Below are 23842 nucleotides of genomic sequence, written 5' to 3' on the forward strand. Positions count from 1 at the left end.
TGCGGCGTGGTCACTGAAAGGAGAGTCAAAAATATGGCGCAATCATACCATTTATAAATAATTTTGCTGTGCGGCACAATGCCGCAACGGTGTCTCTTTTTACAAACATCCTGACTTTGTGGAACCAGAGAAGCGGATATGGTGTCGTCGGCTGCGTGATGTAATCAATGAGCGTTAAAATTAGTCCGTGGCTTCAAAAGAACTATGAAAAGTCCCTGTACATAATGCCACTATTTTTTTTATGAAAAAACACAAAACAATTATTTTCCATATACGCAATGCAAACTGTTCACTGGGATATGTCAATGATTAGCTGTCACTGTGACCCAAAAATGTCTCTGTCCAAAAAGTGCCATAAAATCATTATTAAAGTGATGGTTCGGAGTAAAATGCACCCTAGGTAATTTCTACCGTGACATCCAGCCAAACACCCCCTCGGAAGCATTTTTAGCGATGGTCAGCATTGGTCAAGATAGGGCGATCAGCCGAATGGCTTAGTAATAGCGCGATGGTACATAGTGTATATCTCGTAAATTTCCCCACTAATAATGCATGGGACGTTACCAAACTTCTGCAGTAGTACACATAGGGTCCGTACTCACAAAACGAGGCATTTTAAAGTTTGTAAGTACATCAGGATTTTATTTAAAAGAACGCTTTTATTTAAAAAAACACTGCATCACTGCTGCAGTGTTTTTGGGGGGCTGCAGCCGATCCCAGCTGTCATTGGCCGAAGACGGGTTACACCCTGGAAAGGTCGCCAGTCCATCGCAGCGTCGAGACAGACAACCATTCACTCTCACATTCACACCTATGGGAAATTTAGAGTCATCAATGAACCTATCCCCATCCTGCATGTCTTTGGACTGTGGCCGGAGAGCCAGAGAACCCGAAGAACATGCAAACTCCACACAGAAGGAACCCGAACCCGACCCGGGAATCAAGCCCGGGACCCTCTCACTGTGAGGCGACCGTGCTACCCACTACACCGCCGTGCAGCCCTGAAACTCCTCATCAACATGATATTTAGTCACCACAATACTGTGTGATATGTATATCCGACACCTTTAGTATGAAACCAGTATTTGTGAATTACAGACTGTCACGTGAGATTCCTCCACCATCAACAACAGTGTTACCCTGGTGACTGACTGACACAAAATTGGTTGTAGAGAGAGAGAGATTTGATTTGATTTTTCAAATCATCTTTATTTTCGCTATGTGAGTCATATCAGTTCATATCAGTACAATGACATAAAAAAAGAAATAAAATCTGAGCTAATAGATCAGACCAGCTGATCTGAGAACAAGAGTTCATTCTCCTGAACACAGTACACCACCATGAGTCCATGTCATTGTAAAACGCTCTAGATCCTGAATTTCTCTGTAATAATTAAAGTCAATCAGGATTAGGGCTGAACGATATGGACAAATTTTCATATCTCGATATTCATGCCAGATATCTCGATATCGATACGATATGACTACGGGTTCGGTGAAAACCAAATATTTTTCAGAAAAATAAAAACATCATAATACAAAAGAATGTGGAAACTGCATCGGGTTGAAAAGTTGAAGTCGAATCTACTTTATGCTAATCAGAGGTGCCGGGCTCGACTCGCCGCCTCGGGAACGCTCGCGAACGAAAATCTTCTAAACTGAACGTTGTCGATCTAAAATAAAGAAAGATTCAGCAACTGCATAGCTTATTTCTCGCTTAAAATGTTTTCAGAAACACCTTTCGGTGAACTATTTTCGTAAAATAAGAGAAAGTTTCCAAACGAGCCGCCATGTTGGTCTGCGTGAACTCCGGAGCAGACAGGACAGCTGTGAAAGTGTTCGTCCAATCAGGTGCAGCCATGAACTGTGCACGTGATTGTATGAAGGAGAGCGCCTGTCAATCATCCTCTAGTGGCAGCCCAGCAAGCGTGCAATACTGGGAAGCGGCGCGTCCACTCGCGTTTAAAATCACCCCTGTGGACACGTACCTTCACTCCCGCGGCGGGAGTCCCGCCCTCGTATGTTCGTCATTGGTTGGCTTCAGCTGTCGATCCACAGCAAGCATGAAATAAGGTTTGTGGTTGGCTGGCCATAGCGGTGCATTCAAGTGCAATCGTAAAAATGAAGTTTATTGTGACTGCCAGAGCTGTACATGCAGGGCGAGCGTGGGGGAAATCTATATAGTTTATATCGTTGCTTTTTCAACAACGATATAAATATCTTGAATGTCCATATCTACACTGTAAGAAAAAAAAATGTAAAAAAACGGTCAATGACTGGCAGCTACGGCTGCCAACCAAAAAACGTAAAATTGAAGTAAAATATCCGAATTCAAATAAAGTTCAAAAACATTACTATTACAGAAAATGTCATTAAATGTTCTGCAGGAAAATACCGTTATGTCCATACTCCACTTTTTGTTCTCCGTTGAAATCCCACAACTCAGATTCGCTCCAAATGAAAACATGGCGAGCAGATGTAAAATAGTCCAGGTAATAATCCAGGTAATACGTTAGTGGTCAGGTAGTCCACTAGTGCACGATTGCCAGCGCGTACCCATTCAAACTGACCTAAAAAGAAGGCGCGCACAGTTGTCATTGGCCAGTTTTCGTGATGACAGCCACATCAACCAATCACATTCAAAGCAACATGGCAAGACAGCCAATAGCAATTGTATCAGCGTGGTATCTTTTTTTTTTTATCAAGAAAAGATGATAAAGAAAATAAATGTTTATTTATTTTTATTTGTAGGCGGGTATATATTTAATTACATAAGTATCTCTCTCTCTCTCTCTCTCTCTCTCTCTCTCGCTCTCTCTCTCTCACGATCTACTGCATTATGTGTAAGCACTATATGAACAAAGATGAGTTGACTTCACTTGATTTAAGCAAAATATCAAAAGCATCAATATTTTTACTGGTACTTGCATTACTTGCTGAACAGCAGATAAAGGCCTATTCCAGTTTAATGTAACATAGATATATTATTAATTATTTTAATTGGAATGTATAAATGCTAACCCACTCATATTTTTTTATTTTGCGATAATCATTGTTATTTAAGCATCATCCGAATTCAAGCTTTACCCATCAACAAGTTTACCGATTGCCGTCATTGACCTGTTTTTGACCTCCCCACACATTACGCTGCTTCAGCCACTGAAAGACGCGCCATACCTGTCTGCACAGACAGCCTGACCTGTACGTATTTTTGTTAGAATCATTGCCATTATATCCAGACTTACAGTTTGTATATTAAAGTACTCACTAGTCTAATACTATCTAGTCTAATCCAAAGTCTATACAAGTACTTTTATACATACCACGTAGTACTAGTGAACTAATAAGATTTACCTTAAAATTACAGAGAAAAACGTTAGTATGGACATAACTCTTAATATAATGAGCTACATATTTAATTACAGAGTTTGAATGTAAAAGTACACATAAATCTAAAACGAATAAGATTTACCTTAAAAACATTAAATTGTTAGTATTGAAATAAACCTTCATATAACAAGCTATATATTTAATTGCAGGTTGAATGTATAATTACATGTAAATGTGAAAATAATAAGATTTACTGTAAAATTACAGAGAAAAGTGTTAAGATTGTTTTTATGGACATAAACCTTTTTATTACAAGTTACATATTTAATTATAGAGAATTACTGTCATTTTACAATAATTTGTATTTAATTTAAGAAAACGGAAAGATCCTGTATAATTAATATAGTATTTTTCTGTAAAAAAAAAGAGAAATAAATATAATTTGTCATTACTGTCATAATACTTAAAATAACAGGCAGATTGTTCATTTACTGATAAAGTCTGTAATTTTAGTCTGATTTTTTTTTTACAGTGTAGATATCGATACGATAACGATATATCGTTCAGCCCTAATCAGGATCCTCGCTTTTATTATTCTGCTTAGCAGCAGAACAATGTCAGAGTCCACACTGTCCTCCACCTTCCTCTTCCTACTTGCATACACCGCCATCTTTGATTGACCTAGAATAAAGTTCATCATCTGGCATTTGTCCTTTTGAGTCTTCTTGTAGTGAAAGCCAAGAATGAAGGTTCTAAGAGAAAAAACCTCTCCTGTCTTTCTGAACAAACAATCCAACATGGAGAAGAGAGGAATAAGACGAGGACACTCCGCAAAACAGTGAAAAACAGTTTCTACTGCCTCACAAAAAGGACAGGTGTTTGGGACAGCAGAGTTCAGGATGGATATAAAAGCATTTACAGCTAGAATCCTGTGCAGGAGTCTCCACTGGAGGTGAGCCACCCTCTTGGAGAGTGGAGGTTTGTAGAGACTCCTCCACTCAGGCCGGACCTCCTCGCCCAAGGCCAGATGAGCTCTCCACGGTAGCTTCGGCCGGTGCTGCAGCTTCTGTCTGTTCAGACACTTCACCATCAGAGCAGACAGTGTTTTGCCCTTGTCCTCCTTCAGGTTCACTTCACACTTTTGGCCTGAACTAGGGCAAATGATGAGGGAGGGGAACGGATCATCAGAACAAGGGGCAGCTTGTCCATGGCTGTATTCTCCCAATAGATGACACTCCTGTCCCGTCAGACAAGCTCTCCAGTGGCTCAGCAGTCGGCCGACGATCCTCTGCGATCTCCACCCCAGTCCAGCTGCCAAACCTGATGTCTCTTGTAGATCGGGTCCAGTGTACTCCAACATGGCCCCAAGAGTTGAAATCCCTGTTGTTCTGAAAGCCTCCATGACTGCTGCTCCTACCCAGGAGGGGGCGCTCAGGAGGCCTCCATGACCCAGTGGTTCCTGCAGCAGCCAAAATAGAGATTCATGCTGAACCCTCTGCCTCCACAACAGCTTCCACACGCTAACAAGTCCACGATAAAACACAGGGAGGGGGATTAAATCCTAAAGTCTTAAAATCCATTAAAAATACAGATTCCTGTAATCCTAAACCTCCAACACTCTGCAGGATCAGCTTAGCCAGAGGTCTCCACACCAGGTCTTGTGGTCCGTAGAGCAGCCTCTGTATAAACTGCAGCCGGAAAGCTGCACATCTGCTGGCTAGGTGCACCAGCCCTTGTCCTCCCTCTTCCTTAGGGTGAAACAGCACCGCCTGTGGAAGCCAATGAAGTTTATCCCAAAAGCAATCCACTAAAATAGCTTGAACCCGTGAGAGCAGACTAGAGGGGGGGGGGGGGGGGGGGGGTCCACAACCGCTAGCCTGTGCCATAGAGAGGAAGACACTAGGTTGTTAACAATAAGAGTCCTACCTCTAAAGGACATACAGGGCAACAACCACCTCCACCTCTTCAGTCTGCCCTCAATGGACTCCAAAACTCCCTCCCAGTTTTTCTTTAGGCACAGTTCATCGCCTAAGAAAACCCCAAGGTACTTCAAACCCTCCGCCTTCCAACTCAACCCTCCTGGTAAAACCAGTTCGTTTAACGTATCCTTGTTGGTTGCAAAAGCTTCGCTCTTGTTCGAGTTGACCTTGGATGAAGACAGTTATTTAAAAAGTTCCACATTTCCTTCTAAAACCTTTATGTCCGCCTGTGTATTTAAAACCACAATGACATCATCAGCATAGGCTGAAAGTTTTACAGTTGCCGGACATCCAGGAAAACACACACCTGACAGTTCCTTTCTTAGCTTATGCAGCAGGGGCTCAATGGCTAGACAGTACACCATTCCTGACAATGAGCATCCCTGCCGCACTCCTCTTTGAACAGCAAAAGGCGCAGCCAGACCACCATTCATTTTCAGTATACTCGCAACGTCACGGTACAAAACCCGGATCCTAGCAATAAAACCTGGGCTGAACCCAAATGCAGCAAGTGTCTTCCACAGGTATTGGTGTTCAACCTGGTCGAAAGCCTTTTGCTGATGTATGGAAATAAGACCAGTCCCAATGCCCAAAGAGCCAGAGACGTCCAAAACATGCCGAATTAAAGTGATGTTATCATTAATTAACCTGCTGGCCACACAGTAGGTCTGGTCAACATGAACTATTTCCGCCATCACTTCTCTGAGTCGCAACGCCAGAGCCTTCGACAGGACCTTGTAATCCCCGCAGAGCAAAGAGACTGGCCTCCAATTCTTTAGGTCCTGGAGGTCTCCTTTCTTTGGGAGCAGAGTGATCACAGCCCTCCTACAACTCTGAGGTAAAAGTTCACTCCTGAAGCTTTCCTGGAACACCTCCAACATGTCCTCACCCACCACCGGCTAGAAAGTCTTATAAAAGTCAAACCGGGATCCCATCGATGCCTGGAGCCTTGCCATTAGCCAGGCTCATGAGGGCCACATGAAGCTCATCCAGAGTTAGGTCAGCTGACAACAGAGAACCAGATGATTCTCCAACTTGAGGCAAATCTGACAGACAGGCTGATTCCAGCTCTAGATCCTCCACTAACTCAGATTTCAAAAGGTCTCTATAAAAACGTGTAGCGTGCCTTTTGGATCTCAGTCTTCCTCTGGCCATTCTTGCTCTCCAGGGTGAAAAATAACTTGGAAGGGGCGTCCATCATAGAGGCGTTCATAAAGCGTGACCGTACCAATGCTCCCTGTGCTGTGATACCTCAGTGTCCAGGGGCCTCATTTATAAAACTGTGCGTAGGATCCCTACTAAAAGTGTACGTACGCCAAAAAGCCAAAGTTTGCTGTACGCAATGTTTACTTTATAAATCACAGGATCACCTACAAGTGTGCGTACCTGAATCCCCCCCTGTATTCAGGTCCCCCCCCTCATTTTACCATATTAATGAGCCGGCATGCAATCGTTTCCGTGTGGTGAATCACGGCGACAGGCCAGGAAAAAAAGCGAAGAAACGTAACTTTTCAGAAACGGAGAAGAGACACTTGTTGGGGAGGTGGAGGCCCGGACAATAATTTAATTTAGTGGCCACAGCAGCGAGATCACGAATAAAAAGACGCAGTGCGAGTGGCAACACATTGCGTCTGCTGTCAACGGCGTCAGCTGGACCGAGCGGACGGTGGCAGAACTTACGAAAAAGTCGTCCGATCTGAAGGTAAATTACATCTTTCTGCTCCTTTACCAACATGTATTCAATGTATTGCTTGAGTATTTGAGGAAGTTTTTATTTTGATGCGACTTTGACGGGGATTGTGTCTGAAAAGGAGGGAGACACAGACGCGACTGAGACAGAGGTATCAGGGTAAACAGATTTTAAACTTTTATTATATATAAAACAAAACGTTAAATCGTTTCTGTCCTTCCAGAGTCTGCAGCGTTGACGGTGACGGGCCCTCGGCACAGCGTCTGGGTCCGGCGCAAAGCAGCAGTGCACCCCGGGCGCATGGCACATCAAGCGGTGCACACTGATGCCGTCCTGCAACTTCTGCGATACACAATCACCGCCATCAACAACGTTGCAGATGAGCTACAGCAAACGCGCACTGTGTTGCAAGAAATTGCCATATTAATAAAAGAATACGTTAAAAATGAACATTGTTGTCTTCCTTATTTTACAAACGCAGCATGACATCCTCACGGATTCTTGCGCCCTGTTGATACCCCTCCAGTTGGGCAGGGGGCCATGGCTCGGGCTCAGTCTGCCTCCTGAAGTTCGGTAAAGTTGCGCTCTCCAAGCTCCACAACTGAGCATGCAAGCGTGGCACTCATTGTAGCGCATTTCCTCTGCGCTCTGGTGGTTTTAAAACGAGGACAAAGTGTAACAAGTATACGATGGCTTAATGGCTGTATGTATGTGTGTTGATGACATATGCACAGTAAATAAGGAGAATATTTAGTTATTCCCGCTGTGTTCTGCAGTGATGTAATGGAGGGTATTTGTTGTTGTATCTTGTATTACATGCAGTCGGGCCGTCTCCTCCTTAGGGTTGGGTACCGACACTCGGTACAAGTACGTACTCGGGGCGAAAATCAACGGTAGTAACCACCCCGAAATACAATGTGAATTTCGGTGCCTCATTTCGGTATTACCAAATATGCAGCTGCGTAATCGCGGCCTCTGGTGTTCGCAGTTAAAAAAGGCAGCGGCAGTGCACACACCACTGATACCCCTTTTCCACCAACGCGAACCTAGTTCAAGAGCCGGGCCGGTGCCGTGCTGGTTCGCAATTGGTTCAACTAGCGAACCGTTCGAGAACCTGTTTGCGTTTCCACCGGCTAGAGAGCCCAGAGAGCCCAGAGAGCCACGTCATTACGTCACTGTATACGTCTGAGGTTTCCCCGCAGCGCTAATTTCAAGCATAGCAGACATGTCTCTTCAGAAAAAGTGTTTATTTTGGTAAATAATACAATAACAATAAAATACACAAAACACTAAAATCACAAACATTTTTAAAGTGTAGAACAGTGTGTGATCAATAGATCAGAGTGTTTGATGTTTAGTCTGCAGGTTGGACCTCCGTTCAATATCGCCGATGTCCAACAGCTCTACAAACACAGAGAACAGCGGTTTAATCACAAACGTGTCCACGACGCTGTGAACACAGATATGTTAAGTGACGTTGGTAGTTGGTAACGTTTAGTGAGCCAACGGCAGTCAGAAAGTGGCATGCTAACGTTGTTATTAGCAATATCACGCTAGCTGGCTAGCTAGCCGGTCAGCTTACATTACCCGAGGAAGCAAAGCCACTAGTTGCTGCTGTTACGAACGTAATCACTAGCTTGGTAAACTAAACAGAAATGTGTCGTTGGTTTGCAACGAGGTGAAACATTTTAAAAGTGAAACTTACCGGGAACAGTAACGTTAGTAAAACTCCGCAGCGGCGTATTTTCCCCCGTTGCCTCGAGCGTTAACCCCGCCCCCAGCCCCTAACGTAAGCCGGGCCCAGTTCCAGCCCAGCAAGGAGTTGGGGCCGATCGCGAACCAGTTTTTCTGGCCCAGAGCCGGCTCTTTGTCTGTGGAAACAGGAAGAGCTGGTTCGCGATTGGGCACCGGCTCCGAACCGGCCCTCAAAATGCCTCGGTGGAAAAGGGGTATGAGAGGTCAGCTCAGGAATCAGGCCAGAGAGCCTAAGATGTCGAAACAAAAACGCTCTAAAGTGTGGCTATATTTTACCGTAACTTACGGAACATTTAAGTTAATATGTTGTTGTTGGTCAATTTGACCTAGGCCTTTGCCTCAGAAATAATGTGTTTTTTTGTTTTGTTTTATATTTGTATATGAAAGCTTTTAGATTAAAATATTGTTGGTCAATTTGTTCTTGACCTTTGCCTCAAAAATAAAAATAAAAAAAGGAATTTCATCATAAAAACTTGTTTTCTTTTCTTTTAAAGTACCGATTTAAATACCGTTTAGGAACCGGCACCGTTTTGAAAGTATCGATTTGGCACCGGTATCGTAAATATACCCTTTCAATACCCAACCCTACTCCTCCTCCTCCTCCTCCTGCGGTGACAGCGCTGATTCAATATTTCGAAATTATTTTGATTTAAGATACGGGTTGGATTTTAAAAGAAGGTAATTATGAAGTTGAGTTCCTCATGATAATGTGGATCTAACGTATGATATGGAGTGAAATTAAATGTGTGCGAGTCATCAAAACTATAATAGTTCTTCTCACGTTTACTTCCTACAATCTGACATCTGTATCGCTGATTCCCCTCCAGTCTCCAGAATGTGCGTACCGGTACGCATGCCTCAGAGTTTGCTTACGGGTACGCACACTTTCCCGTCAAGTTTGGTTTTTATAGATCACAACCTTTGCGTGGAAAGTGGCGTACGCACCTTTCCAGCCCCGTTTTGTGCGTACGCAAGCTTTCCCTTCAGGACCAGGGGCCTCATGTACTAAGAATTGCGTGGATTTCCTACTGAAACATGGCGTACGCTAGAATCCAGAAACTGTCGTACGCACAAAAAAGATCAGATGTATCAAAGTGTGCGTACGCATGGATCCAAGCACTTTTCCCTTGTACATCCCAATCAACGTGGAATTGAGCGCACATGTAGAAGTGCTAAACTCCTCCCTGTCCACGCCCCAATTTAAATATGCAAATTAATTTAAATAGGGCCTGCACCGGGGATTCCCCTCTCTGCACCATCAGATCTACAAAATGAGTAAAGGGAAGAAGCGCAACTTCACCGAGTCTGAGCTCGAAACGCTCTTAAACGAAGTTGAGACTCAAAGACCAGTATTATTTGGTAGCCTCTCATCAGGCATATACACAAAAAAAAGAAATGTGAGTGGGAGCGTGTGTGTGAGGCAGTGAACGCTGTGGGGTCGGAGCAGCGCACGAATCACTATTACTTTTTGTAAAATATATATATATATATATATATATATATATATATGCTACCGTTAGTGGGAAACAAACAGAAGGACAAAACAACTTCATTACAAGGATTGACAAGACTGATCACACTTATATTAATAACTGCAGAAGTGCACCGTGGCTACTGCAGTGTGACATTTCCAACTTTACGCACGCGTTTATCGACACAAATACTGAACACAAGGAGACAATAAAGGGCTTGTTAGATAGCTCTGCCGCTCTATTTTCACCAGGGAAAAACAAATGCACATATTTGAATGCACGTGCCCAAATGGGCATTGTGCTGGTTTACATTCGGGGCGCAATTAAACGGATACATTTACTCACCGAGAAGCCACCCATCGCGCACCGTGCCAGCCTCCAGCCTGTTACCAACCATGCTATTAGTAAGAATGAACGAGTCATGCGTTGAACCAGGCCACCTTGCCACGATGTTGGTGAGCTGCATTTGCGCATCACATATTATTTGAACATTTATTGAATGAAAATGTTTCCTGTTGACAAAAACAAATTCATCCTGTGATGGCGCTTTTATAGCAACATGTGTGCAGTCAATAGCTCCGATTACATTAGGGAAACCGGCTCTTGCTGCAAATTGCGCTTTAATGTTGGCCTGTTCAACAGCATTGTATGGGAATTTGATGTACCTGGATTACATTCTGATCCCGTCCCACACAGCTGGCATGGCTCGGCTCAGAGTGGACTGGCACACTCCTGACCGGTCGGCCAGTTCCCTCTGGAAGGCTCCTGTTGCCAGAAACCCCAGAGTGGTCAGCACCTGTGTGGGCACGGACAACCCCTGGCTCCTGGCTGTGTTTCTTTCTAGGGCCGACCGCAGCTCTGCGCACAGCTCCAGTAACACTGGCCTCGGCAACCTAAAACGACTCATGAGCCAGTTGTCGTCATTTGCTAACATATCCTCCCGTTTTCTAAACACCCTCTCACGTCTGATGTTACCGTTTGCGATGTCTTCTAACAAGGCCAAGGCTGCCATTGTTAATGCCATTTTTTCATCACTTTGCGCATGCTTTTATATCCATCCATATGATTGCAAACACGTGTGTGTTAATTGTCCATTAATGTGTCTCTGATGTGCACATTACTCTGAGGACTAATTATTTTCACATAATTAACAGTTTCCCAGCATCACCTCAGAGTGTCGCCAAAGGAACAATAGCTGTAGAAACGTGCGTACGCCAGCCATGAAGCTGGCGTGGGACACCGCACATTTCCACGCTCATTTCACTTTTGATACATCTGAACGTTGGCGTGGAAAATTACGTACGCCACGTTTTTGTGCGTACGCAACATTGATACATGAGGCCCCTGGTGATTTGCTTGGTGACTTTGCGGTTATACTGTTGACAAAATTGTTTTATGACAGTTTTTCCGTCGCATAACTCATTTAAAAAAGTAATTCTGTTCATTCTTACCACTGGGGCATATACACACAGGAAGACCATTTTAACCTTTTCATAACCTTGCTTTAACCATGAGAACATGTCCAGCCATGACGTGGTGCAGCTCCACATTCTCAGGACTGAAGGCCCTGGAGAAAAGGATTCCCACCCCAGCACTGTTGGACTGTTTGTGACTGAGGAAAACCTGCCCTGGCCACTCTCTCCTCCAGTCTCCCTCATTTTTACTGTCACTGTGAGTCTCCTGGACAAACAGCACATTTAGTTCACACAGTTTGGCTCTCTTTGCTTCATTGCGTGCCCCATTAATATTAATGGTCCCAATATTAATGTTCACCATGACACCGAAACAAGCAGCAAATACAGTGACAGAGCATAAAATGTACATCTTCATGAAATTAGTCATCATTTCCAACCAAAGTGGCTTTGGCCTTAGTCACCAGCTTCTTGAGTCTGAAAATCTCCAGATTGCTGAATGCATCCTCTTTTCTGAGTTGATTCACAGACCTGATGAAACCAATTAGATCAGGGAAGAACTGCTCAGTCTGCACCGCCCTATGACCTTTAGTTTCTGCTAAAAACCTCCTGATCTTCTCCACTGAATAGGAGGTGGCTCTTTCCTCCTGAGAAACAGTCAGCTCAGCCTCCGCTTCCTCATCAGAGAAGCTCTGCAGAGTCTTCCTGGTTTTACCTTCCCCCTGCCCTTTATCAGCTGAATTCTTTCTTTTGCTTACATTTATGCTGAGACACCGTTCATCAAACAAGTCTTCCATTAACACATCATTCACCAATTTATTTTTGTTAGTGCTCTGTGTGTTTTCTGTTTCCCCTCCGTCCATTTTTTCCCCTGAACTGCTACCATGTCTATTCGCAACCGTATTGGAAACCGAGGCACCTGGGTCCTCATGCAGACGTGTACATCTAAATAGATTGTTCATCATTTACATATACTCTCTAAATTATCTTACAAACCACTGACAAATCCTTAATAACTGGTTGGTAAGTGATGTTATACTTAATTTAGAAATGCTGAATCCATCATTTATATAGTTGAGCTTATTAATGAAGAGTAAACCATTTATAACTGTGATTATAAACCACATACTAATGAGTATTTACGTCAGAAACATGATTTATGAATGATGAATTCAGTGTTTACGAATCCATAACTACTGTGCTTATTAATGATGAGTAAAACATTTTTAACTGTGTTGATAAACTACGTACTAATGAGTATCCATACGTTATAAATGAAGACTTCAGTATTTATTAATGCTTAACTATCTAATGCTTAATAGTGTGTACTCATTATAAAGTGTTACCCAGAAATGTCCTCACTGTTACAACAGTGCCACCCTGCGGTTTGCAGTCATACCACAACCAAACCCCCTTGTGTGTTTATTTTTTCCTGCACTGATGAGGTCGTTTTTTGTGACGCCTTGTGTCTGTCACTGCAGGTCACGTTTTACATTGGTCACACTGGTGTGCCTAACTTTCATTAAGGTGCACCAGCACATCATTTAGGTGCACCCAAAGATTTTCATTGCGCCTTATGGCACTGCAATAATACACCTATTATACTTGTTCTTTACAGTTCCCATATACACTGGTAATTTCTTAAATCATTTTTATAAATGACTATAAACATGAATAAAGGTGCAGATAAATGTTTTTTTTCTTTATCTAAATCCCAACACAAACAATAAATCATAATAACAAACTTAAAATGCTCTTCTTTCATGATAGTATATGCAGTGTTAAATAATAATATCATTTCTGACTCCTCTTTATAAGGTTTCAATTCAGAACGTGGATGTTTAAACAGTTCAAGCAGCATCCCCATCCATGCTCTGGTCGTACTCTTTGCAGTAAATAAATAATATTGGCTGAGCCACGACAATTAGACAAGCCATTCCTTCTGAATCACATATACTTTGTCCTGTCTAGATGTGGTGGGCGATGACTGTATGACCGAAGAGTCTGTTCTTTGAACTCTCACTATAATTTTTCACTTATCATTAATTGAAAAATGAATGATAATTTTTCAAAATTTAATTTGAAAAAATTAGAAGCATTGAATGTTAACAAAATTAGGTACAGCCCTCGTGGCTTGGTCTATGAGGAGATATTTGCTCAATTTGACAAAAAGTGTATTGGATTATAATTGCAGACTGCTCTTTAAATATGCCTGTGTGTAATAATTGTGTGTTTACTTAAAATGAAAATGACGGATAATAATCCTTTTTTGTATTTTTGTTAATTCCTTCGCTCTGATAGAGAGTGAGAGTTGTGGTGAGCAGAATGTTTGCAGTGGTGACTTGAACTTGATGTCTTCACTGTCAACAATCTCCACTAGCATCAGGAACTTGCAAAAGAAAACACAAGCTGACCAATCACAGCTCTTGTTGTCTCCATGTGATGAGTGTCACTTCAATAAAAAGACTCAAGACTCACCTGTTCAGACTTCACCTCGACTCTGCATAGCATGACCCACTAACACCCCCACTTCTATGTTCTTACCTATAGCACTTTGATCATAGCACTGTTGTACTTAAGGTATCCTTGCTGAACAGCTACTACTTTACTCAGACGAGGACCTAAAACTTGTTTCCATTTTTTAGCTCTTACTTTATCGGCAATGATATGTTGTGGTTTCTTTCTTTTGACAAATGTACTTATTGTAAGTAGCTTTGGACAAAAGCGTCTGCATAATGCCCTAAATGGAAATGGAAATGTGTCTTGAAAATAAACATGTTTTCGCTCTCTGTGTCTGCTCATAGGTGCTTTGGGGTTTCCCATGCGTGGTATGAACAGCAGCACAGCATCTCAGTTAAGTCGAAGTGGGTTGAACCAGTCTACCAGCCAGATTTCCAGTCATGCCAGTACACCCAACACTGGAACAATGCACACGCCACCCTCACCCAGCAGGTACGCTGTGTGCGCGCGCACAGACACACACACACAAACACACACACACGTGAAATTAATTGACTTAAGCCAAATGCGGTAAAATGTATTAACATTTTAGAAAGAAAAAAACAACCTGAAACAAGGAAATAAAAAGAATATCATCCATCCATCCATCCATTGTCTACCGCTTATCCTGTATTCAGGGTAGCGGGGGGGCTGGAGCCGATCCCAGCTGTCATTGGGCGAAGGCAGGGTACACCCTGGACAGGACGCCAGTCTATCACAGGGCCGACATGTAGAGACAAACACCATTCACGCTCACATTCACACCTACGGGCAATTTAGAGTCATCAATTAACCTATCCCCATCCTGCATGTCTTTGTACTGTGGGAGGAAGCCGGAGAACCCGGAGAGAACCCACGCTTACACGGGGAGAACATGCAAACCCGGGACCCTCTTGCTGTGAGGCGAGAGTGCTACCCACTACACCACCGTGTAGCCCCAATATCAATACATTGTACGGAATAATACATAATCTGCGTCATGTCATCTTCACATCTCTGTCTGATTCAGAAAGGTAACATTAGAGCTGTCCCAATGATTATTTTTCAAACGGTTAATCTAGTGATTATTTTTTTCGATTAATCGACGAATCTAACGATACATTTTTCGATTAATCTAACGATTCATTTCTCAGTTATCGATTATTTCACATTACTTGATCAATGTAACGATTCACACAATATGGATATCAAAACATTTCTTGTTAAAGTTGTACTCCGTAAGATTTTAGATACGTTGCTTCTTGCAGCCTCTTTGGCGGTAGCAGGTGAGCCTCTGGGACTTCATCTCCCAGAGTTCCTTTGGTTTTCCCTCGTTGGCGGTCACTTTGCTTCTTGATGACTTTCCTTCTTCATTTCCATTAGTTTCTTTTTCTTGGGACTGGAAGTTGAATGTTCTTCTTTCTCTGGCTGTTGATCCTCCATTGTGAGTCAGCAGTAATGAAATGTACCTGGTCAAACACTTTAGACTAGAGGGAGCCTGACTCAGCAGTTGGAAGTTACTGATTTCCCATTACAACAGATCAACTGCTGCTAGCTGACGTAAAAAGCTAAAACTCATTTAGAATTTTGTGCGGGAATGTGGCCACAGACGTGGAGATCCTATTTCTGGACAAAGCAGCAAATACAAGCACTTTCATTAGTGGGTCACATGATCAACCACCATTGTTTTAACTCACTCTTTGATAGATAGTAACTTAAAAGACAATGAAATAGATGAAAATGTTTCGGAGTACAACTTTTAACATTTCAATATTTATTAAACATTTCTTTAACATGGCACTTAAAATTACATTCTGTGTGATTAATGAAATTGTGCAAAATAATGCATTCTGGTGAATATTAATGCATGTGAATCACAAACTAATGAGACCAACAACTGCTTAGTGCAATGTACTGTTATGAACCTCAAATAAAACTGGTAATATTAAAGAGGGAGACACAACAGTGACTCTCATAGTTCTTCTTTTGGTTATTAACCTTTTATTGTTATTAGTAGTAGTAGTAATATTATTAATAATAATAATAATATAATAATAAGCAGAGTATAGCAGCTGTTATCGCTTGTCATACGACTATGAAGGATTGGGTGTAACGTGAATACATTCATTTCCTATAAATAATTCACAATAAAAGAACCCCTTTACTTTACGCTCATTCAAAAGCGTCTGCTAAATGCCCAAGACTCGTTACTAGGAAATGTGTCACCGGAGCATTTAACGAGATGAGAACTTGGATCCAAAGAAGATAAAAAGCCAGTAATTGCTCGTACAAGGCCGCTGTTGTATCATCAACACGTATATGATGCACAACAACTTTGTTTGCGGTTGAAGAGTCATGTAAATATGCAAGAAGAGCAAAAATTCACTTTTCATAGTTGTTTTGAAGTCACGGGCTAATTCAGACGCTCATTGAAAACGTCACACGGCCTGCGACACCGTATCCGCTTCTCTCGTTCCACAAAAATCGAGATGTTTTGTAAAAAGAGACACTGTTGTGGCCTTGCGCTGTAAAGCAAAGGTTTTTATAAACGGTATGATCGCGGCATATTCTTGACTCTCCTTTCCGTGATAATCGCAGAAGCTTCTGTGTAAAAAGGCCTAATGTTTCACTCGGGAGGGGCTGCAGTGGAAAGTGTGACACCTAGTGGTTAATGTCGGTATACTGGTCCGTTGTTTGGCTTAATACCAAGCTGGTTTGAATGTTTAAATGGTTAAACCTGCCTAAGCCTAATATCTGTCCATGACAGAGTTTGCATACAGCTTTGGTGATATCTGGCTCTGCTTCTCTTGGAAGTGTGTAAAACCCAAAGTTTTTTCTGGAAACGGATTGATGTCACATTGTTGGCTCTGCTAAAAAAAAAAAATCAAAAACATGGAAAAAATATCTATTGTTAAAATAGTCCTCTTGTTAAAATCGTCAAACATTTTTCTCCACCCCTAATATATATATATATATATACATACAGTATGTATATATATATACACACACACACCCTTTTCTTATGTTACTGTGTTTTGTTTATTGTACTACTTTTTAAAAGTGATGTTAAATGTTGTTTGTTTTGTTGTAATCTTTATTTTAGGAATTCAGTCTCTTAATTTTTTGTAATTTTCCCCTTTGGTAACATTCCCCTTTCTAATCCAGCTGCTCATGTTGCTGTTTCTCTCTAAAAACTTGGAACAACAAAACCAGTGTTACACTTACATTGTTTGTGTTATCTCGTTCTCTCTGCAGGGGTATCCTGCCAATGAGCACCCGAAGTGTGCTGAACCACAGCCAGCAGGTGGGGGGTCCGACGGGGCAGACGGGTGGGATGGGAGGGGTGGGCGTGGAGAGGGGAGGCGGTGGTGTAGGAGGAGGGAGGAACAGCAGCATGGGAAGTCCTAACCGGTCGTCACCCAGCATCATCGGCATGCCCAAACAGCAGCAGGCGCGGCAGCCTTTCACTATTAACAGGTAACATTCTACATGATGCATAGATGAAACTGGAAACCTGATCAGTTTATGATCATTTCCATCACATTTTAAATGTATAGTTATTTAGTTATTGGGGAGTAACTCTATGTATGTATGTATGTATGTGTATATATATTAGTGGTGGGCCGTTATTGGCGTTAAAGTGCTGCGTTAACGTGAGACTCTTATCGGACGATAAAAAAATATCGCCGTTAATCTATTCTCAAAGTTGGGTTGGGAGTAGGGATGACCTTACAGTCTGCTGACCTGATTTTATTTTTTAACCGACTACCGGTAGTCGGTTAAAAAATAAATACAAATAAAAATCTACAATTTATAGTGAAGTATCGGCATTATAATTATTATGACTATGATGATTTTTCATAATGATATTTTTGGTGCCCTATGCACAGCGCGTGATGCGCGTGGTGGGAGCGGCGGCGCTGGTCACACAAAAATATGATCGGTTGAGGTTAGGTAGGACTTATTGGAAGTTGGACGGACACAGCGTCTCCCACTGTATAATTTCTCCTCAAGTCTTAATTATTCCCGCATGCGAGGTGCGGAGAATGCAATCTCAATTATTATACACGCTACGCGACTAGGAGTAGACTACAAAACTACAGTTAACCATCTTATTACAAGATCTTTTTTCTGTGAAGTGAACAAATTATCCCGTACACTCAATTTTTCCTAAATCGCATGTTTATACTTAATAGCCCAAATAAAAATATTTCGCGCCGGTGCGTCTTTTACGCATTCCGAAGGTGCCTGTTTTATCTTGGATGGGCTTGGATTCGGATCATTACTACATTTCAGGATTTTCAATGGTAACAGATAAGGTAATGATAATAATCATCTTGCTTTATTATTATTAGCACTACTATCTCCTCAAGCTGTAATTTTCCTAAATGAACCGCGGGACTCGATGTTTCGCGCTGTAGGGGATTTAAAAAAGTGTGAACGTGGATCGAAATCGGGGGGGGGGGGGGGGGGGGGGTGGGGGCATTTTAATAGCGCATTTTAATCTGATCGGTTAACCGGTTTCAACCGGTTAATGAGGCTTGGTGGTCGGTCAAAAATATTTGTAGTTTTGCCCATCCCTAGTTGGGAGCTGGGTCTATACTAAACAAGCTATGATGACTTTCACCTTGATATTTTAGCGCGGATGTACACCTGCCCGAATTGCAAGAACGAGTCAGACTTCAAACCTGCATGCCTATACTGTGAAATTACCACATCAAACGTGACATGATCACATGGATGCAGCTATGAGCCCCCGGGTTTTCTTCCGGGAAAATTTATTTTTAAGAAGCTTCCCAATGGAAACCTCGACAAGACTAAGGTTGTTTGCACCTTGTGACATGCGGAATTAGTTAGTCATTATTTAGGTAGCACACACATATTATGGACCTGTCCAGGGTGTACCCTGCCTTCGCCCAATGACAGCTGGGATCGGCTCCAGCCCCCCCGCGACCCTGAATACAGGATAAGCGGTAGACAATGGATGGATGGATGGACATATATTATGAATGCCTTCGGCAGAATTCAAATGAGCCATTTTAATCTAGATGAATCTAGATCCATTCGAAGATTACAGTGAGATTAATCTAGATTAAAAAAATGTATCTATGACCACCACTAATATATATTATTGCTGTCAATTGATACATTTTTTTTTACTAATTAATCACACAATTTGCCGCAATTAATTGCTTTCTTTCTTCTTAAGAATAAAGTATGTTATAATGGATATTTAAATGTAAAATGATGTAATTTATGTAAAATACCATTGTTAAATAGCAGCTTTTTTTTTTACTTTAAGCACAGATTCTCTTCCAAAGAAACCATCAAGGCCATCAAAATTAACTGTCAGCTTGAAAAAGGCATATTTCTTATATGCACTAACAGAAAATTTCAAAAAGGTCCACAATAGAACATGCAAATATGTAAAAAAGAACAAGGAAATATTCTTCCCGTGAAGTCAGAATGATAAAACCTTTTCACTCCATAGAACAAGTCAGCTTGGCAGCCTCAGCCAAAATCTTACGCTGAACTCCATTAAAAACTAATGGCTAACGGCTTTGCGGCACACGTCGTCATAGGTCTCACGTCAGCCGCCACGGGAAGTAAACAAAACACAGCTGCGTTAATTTTGTTAAAAAAAATTAACGCGTTAAATATTTCATAATTAACGCAAAGATTAACACGTTAATGTTGACAGCACTAATAGTTATTAAACTAATAACATTCCATGCATTATTAGTGGGGTAATTTACAAGATATACACACAGTACCATTCGCGCCAGTACGAAGCCAATCGGCTGATAGCCCTATTTTGACCAATGTTGACCATCGCTAAAAATGCTTCTGAGGGAGTATTTGGCTGGATGTCATGGTGAAAATTACCCTAGGGTGCAATTTGCCAACATCATCAGCTGTGTCATCACTAGCCATAACTATAACGTTAGCTGAGCACCTACCTAGAAAATTGTGTCTCTTACTGAATCAGTCACATTTACTTTGCATTTAGCTTACCTACATGGCTAACTCCACAGGGGAGTGACAGCCATTTTGATTGCTGACAGTGGTTGTGAGCAGCTCCCGTTACATTGTTGTCGAACTCACTGAATTGAGAGAGTGCTGCTGTAACTGTGGTGACATTCAGCTCGGTAGCTATTAAAAGAATTTGCTCGTGAACAAACAAATTCACCCAAGGAGGAGATCAGAGACAGAGAAGTAAAGTCGACGTTGGCCTTTAATCTTGGCCAAGAGGAGCAGTTACATTGCAACAACGTGTGAAGATGCTACAGAGGAAGTGCTCAAATCAGTGCTGTGACTTGAGTCTTTTTAAAGGGTTCAGGAGATGATGCGTCATTGAAAGTTAACCTTCGTGTAGAACAAGACATCATGTGCACAAGGTCCCTGATAACAATTAGGCATACCTAAGACATGAGGTTATACATACCTAAGACATGTGGTTATACAAAATTCTTATAACAGTAGCTGCTATTGGATGGAGGCCGCTCACCTTCCACAGATTGAATGCGGTCAATTGAGCTGCCGTTTGCTAAAACCCTGCAGCTTGGATTTTGATGCTCGTCTATTCATGGTGTTACAGTACAGGTGCTCAGAGCGACCAAAAGGAACCAAGAAAAAAACACATTACGGCAATTTCTCACATTTGACATATGAAATTAAAAAAAACATTATCAGGGTTTTCCACAAGTGCATACAAGGTTCAGCTGGGTGAAAATAGTAGCCGACTGGGAACACTGGTGGGTGTGGGGAGACAGATATGAAGCGGGGGGTTCCTCCCCGGGGAAATTAAGAGCCAAACACTTTATTTTCTGCATTCAATTGTTATGCTACAATGTATGGTGTTAATGTCTTTATTAATGTAAATTAAAACAATTGATTCAGGTTCTAGGTGACAATAACAAATCGAAAAATATAATGCAATAAGGCTCTCTTGACCACGGCAGTCTGCAGCCTGTCACAGTACCATGCATTCCAGCGTGGTACTGTGATAGGATGCTTCCTGTGCAACAAGTCCAGTCGTGAAATTTCCTCACTCCTAAATATTCCACAGTCAACTGTCAGTGGGATTATAACAAAGTGGAAGCGATTGGGAACGACAGCAACTCAGCCACGAAATGGTAGGCTCCGAAATTACGGAGCAGGGTCAGCGGATGCTGAGGCACATAGTGCACAGATGTCACCAACTTTCTGCAGAGTCAATCGTTACAGACCTCCAAACTTCATGTGACCTTCAGATTAGCTCAAGAACAGCGTAGAGAGCTTCATTGAATGGGTTTCCATGGCCGAGCAGTTGCATAAATGGTAAATGGCCTCATTTATATAGCGCTTTTCTCCAAAGATGTTGGACAATTCCATGCTCCCAACTTTGTGGAACAGTTTGGGGATGGCCCCTTCCTGTTCCAACATGACTGTGCACCAGTGCACAAAGCAAGGTCCATAAAGACATGGATGAGGGAGTTTGGTGTGGATGAACTTGACTGGCCTGCACAGAGTCCTGACCTCAACCCAATAGAACAACTTTGGGATGAATTAGAGTGGAGACTGAGAGCAAGGCCTTCCGTCCAACATCAGTGTGTGACCTCACAAATACACTTCTGGAACAATGGTCAAAAGTCCCATAAACACAATCCTAAACATTGTGGAAAACCTTCCACCAAGAGTTGAAGCTGTTATGGCTGCAAAGGGTGGGCTGACGTCATATTAAACCCTATGGATTAAGAATGGGACGTCACTTAAGTTCATATGCGAGTCAAGGCAGGTGAGCGAATACTTTTGGCAATATAGTGTAGCTGTTGAGCTGAGTAGCAGCACAGTCACAGTGGCACCTGAGACTCCCTTGGCTCACAGTCTGAGTGACATCTAACATAATGTGACGAGAGCCGCTGACTGCCACTGTCAGTAACTGCACTTGCTGTCACATCATTCTGCAGTTAGCGCTGTTTGTAGCTTAGCAAATCTTAAATTATCTGGTGGTTTATTCTCTGAGAGCAGGTCACAATGCTCTAGGAGCTGCTAGTTGGCTCAGGTCACCTAACATTACTTGTCAGACAAGTGGGGTTGCCTTACAAAGGATGTATACTGGGGAAGAAATGCATTCGTCCTGGCTCTTTTTGCAACTGACAAGCATGTAGTTACACAGAGAAAATGAAAAAAATGTTTCAACTAAATAAAGGTGGTGAAGATGAGAAAGAAATGTGTGGCACGGAGAAGATGATATTAAAAAGAAAAAATATTGGAACAAGATGTGGAACATGCGCAATATTAACAGACATGTTTCTTAGTGGAAAGGCCATGATTGAAACTGTTAGAGAGAGCACTGAGGAGACAGGACCAGGAGGACCAGCAGGACCCAGCAGCAGCAGAGAAATGACAGCTGCACTATCAAGCATGTTTGGCAATAATTTGCATTAGGCAATAATGTTCTTTGAAGCTATGTCAACAGAGGTTTCGAGTTTCGTGATGATTGGCCCAAAGGTTATGGAGTTATGCTAATTTAGTTTTGGAGCCACACCCTTCTTATGTTCATTGGCCGATATCTTCTGAATAAAACCATATTTTCAAAACCTCTTTGGACCATGACCCTAGCTAGGTCTAATGGGTATGAAAACCAAATTTCGTCCAAATCGGATCAAGGGTGATGGAGAAATTCGCAAACTTTTTTTTCATAAAATCCAAGATGGCGGAAAATGTTTCAAGGCGGACTTTTGTACTCCAAGATGATTTTTTTGTAAATGGTAAATGGTCCTAATTTATATAGCGCTTTTATCCAAAACGCTTTACAGTAATGACTGACATTCACCCATTCACGCACACATTCACACACCGACGGCGGAGTCAACCACGCAGGGCGACAGCCAGCTCGTCAGGAGCAATTAGGGTGAGGTGTCTTGCTCAGGGACACCAGACACTCAGCTAGGAGGAGCTGGGGATCGAACCGGCAATCTTGCCAGCCAACCCGCTCTACCTCCTGAGCTAACCCCCCCCCCCCTTTTTGTAGAGGACACTCACCTGCAAATTTCATGTCAATCGGAGTTGGCAGGGCTTGGAATTTCTGGCGCTAGGTGGCACTAGCGAGCAACTTTTTTGTGGCCGAATACAAAACCTTCAAAATAGTGAATCTTTTTTTAAAGGAGTCATAACCTGGTTTTATACGTATCCAGCCCCCCTTGGATCGCTTTGGATCAATTCGTAAAACTTATTAGAAAAAAAAAAAAAAAATTTTAATCAAACATTGAGCTTGTTCTGACCCTTTTTCGTACCGCGATTTTATCACGCGAGATTACGCGCGAGGTTTTGACTGGTCCGGATGTGCATTGTATAATATGTAATGAGGCGCGCGTTGATTCGCCGCAGGAAGGACAGAGCCGGGGGGGCTTGCCTGCATGCAGACTCCAAAACATAATGGCGGCGCTTCGGCGATTTCAGGTAGCGGACGGGGCGGGGTTGGGTGGTGAAAGAGGGGTGGGCTTATGCAAGTAGCCGCCACGGTGACGTCACCGAAGGCGCAGAATCAAAATCTCGTGCTTTAGGAATGCACACCCTTGTGTGCTATTCCTGTTCGGAAAAAGAGCAGAAGCGAAAAAACGGCGCCACTTTCAAACTCCAGCCTTTCAGGCAAGTTTCAACTGAGGTCAAACACAGATATGCATGTTTTAACAAGAGAAATTGCGATTTCCTGGTGATGACTCCTTTAAGCACACCAATTTC

At 42.4% G+C, this 23842-nt stretch overlaps 1 protein-coding gene across 1 annotated transcript in view; it reads left to right on the forward strand.

Annotated features, from left to right (window-relative positions):
- LOC311031937 (CCR4-NOT transcription complex subunit 2-like) overlaps nucleotides 1–23842 on the forward strand; it is a 119462-nt gene that overhangs the window by 35898 nt on the left and 59722 nt on the right. The window contains exons 4-5 of the mRNA XM_084038533.1: nucleotides 14443–14590; nucleotides 17372–17593. Coding sequence (XP_083894659.1) covers nucleotides 14443–14590; nucleotides 17372–17593 — 370 coding nt within the window. The remainder of the gene's footprint in view (nucleotides 1–14442; nucleotides 14591–17371; nucleotides 17594–23842) is intronic.

The sequence above is a fragment of the Eutrigla gurnardus genome (genome assembly GCF_963514095.1).
Source record: "Eutrigla gurnardus genome assembly, chromosome: 21".
Taxonomy (NCBI): domain Eukaryota; kingdom Metazoa; phylum Chordata; class Actinopteri; order Perciformes; family Triglidae; genus Eutrigla; species Eutrigla gurnardus.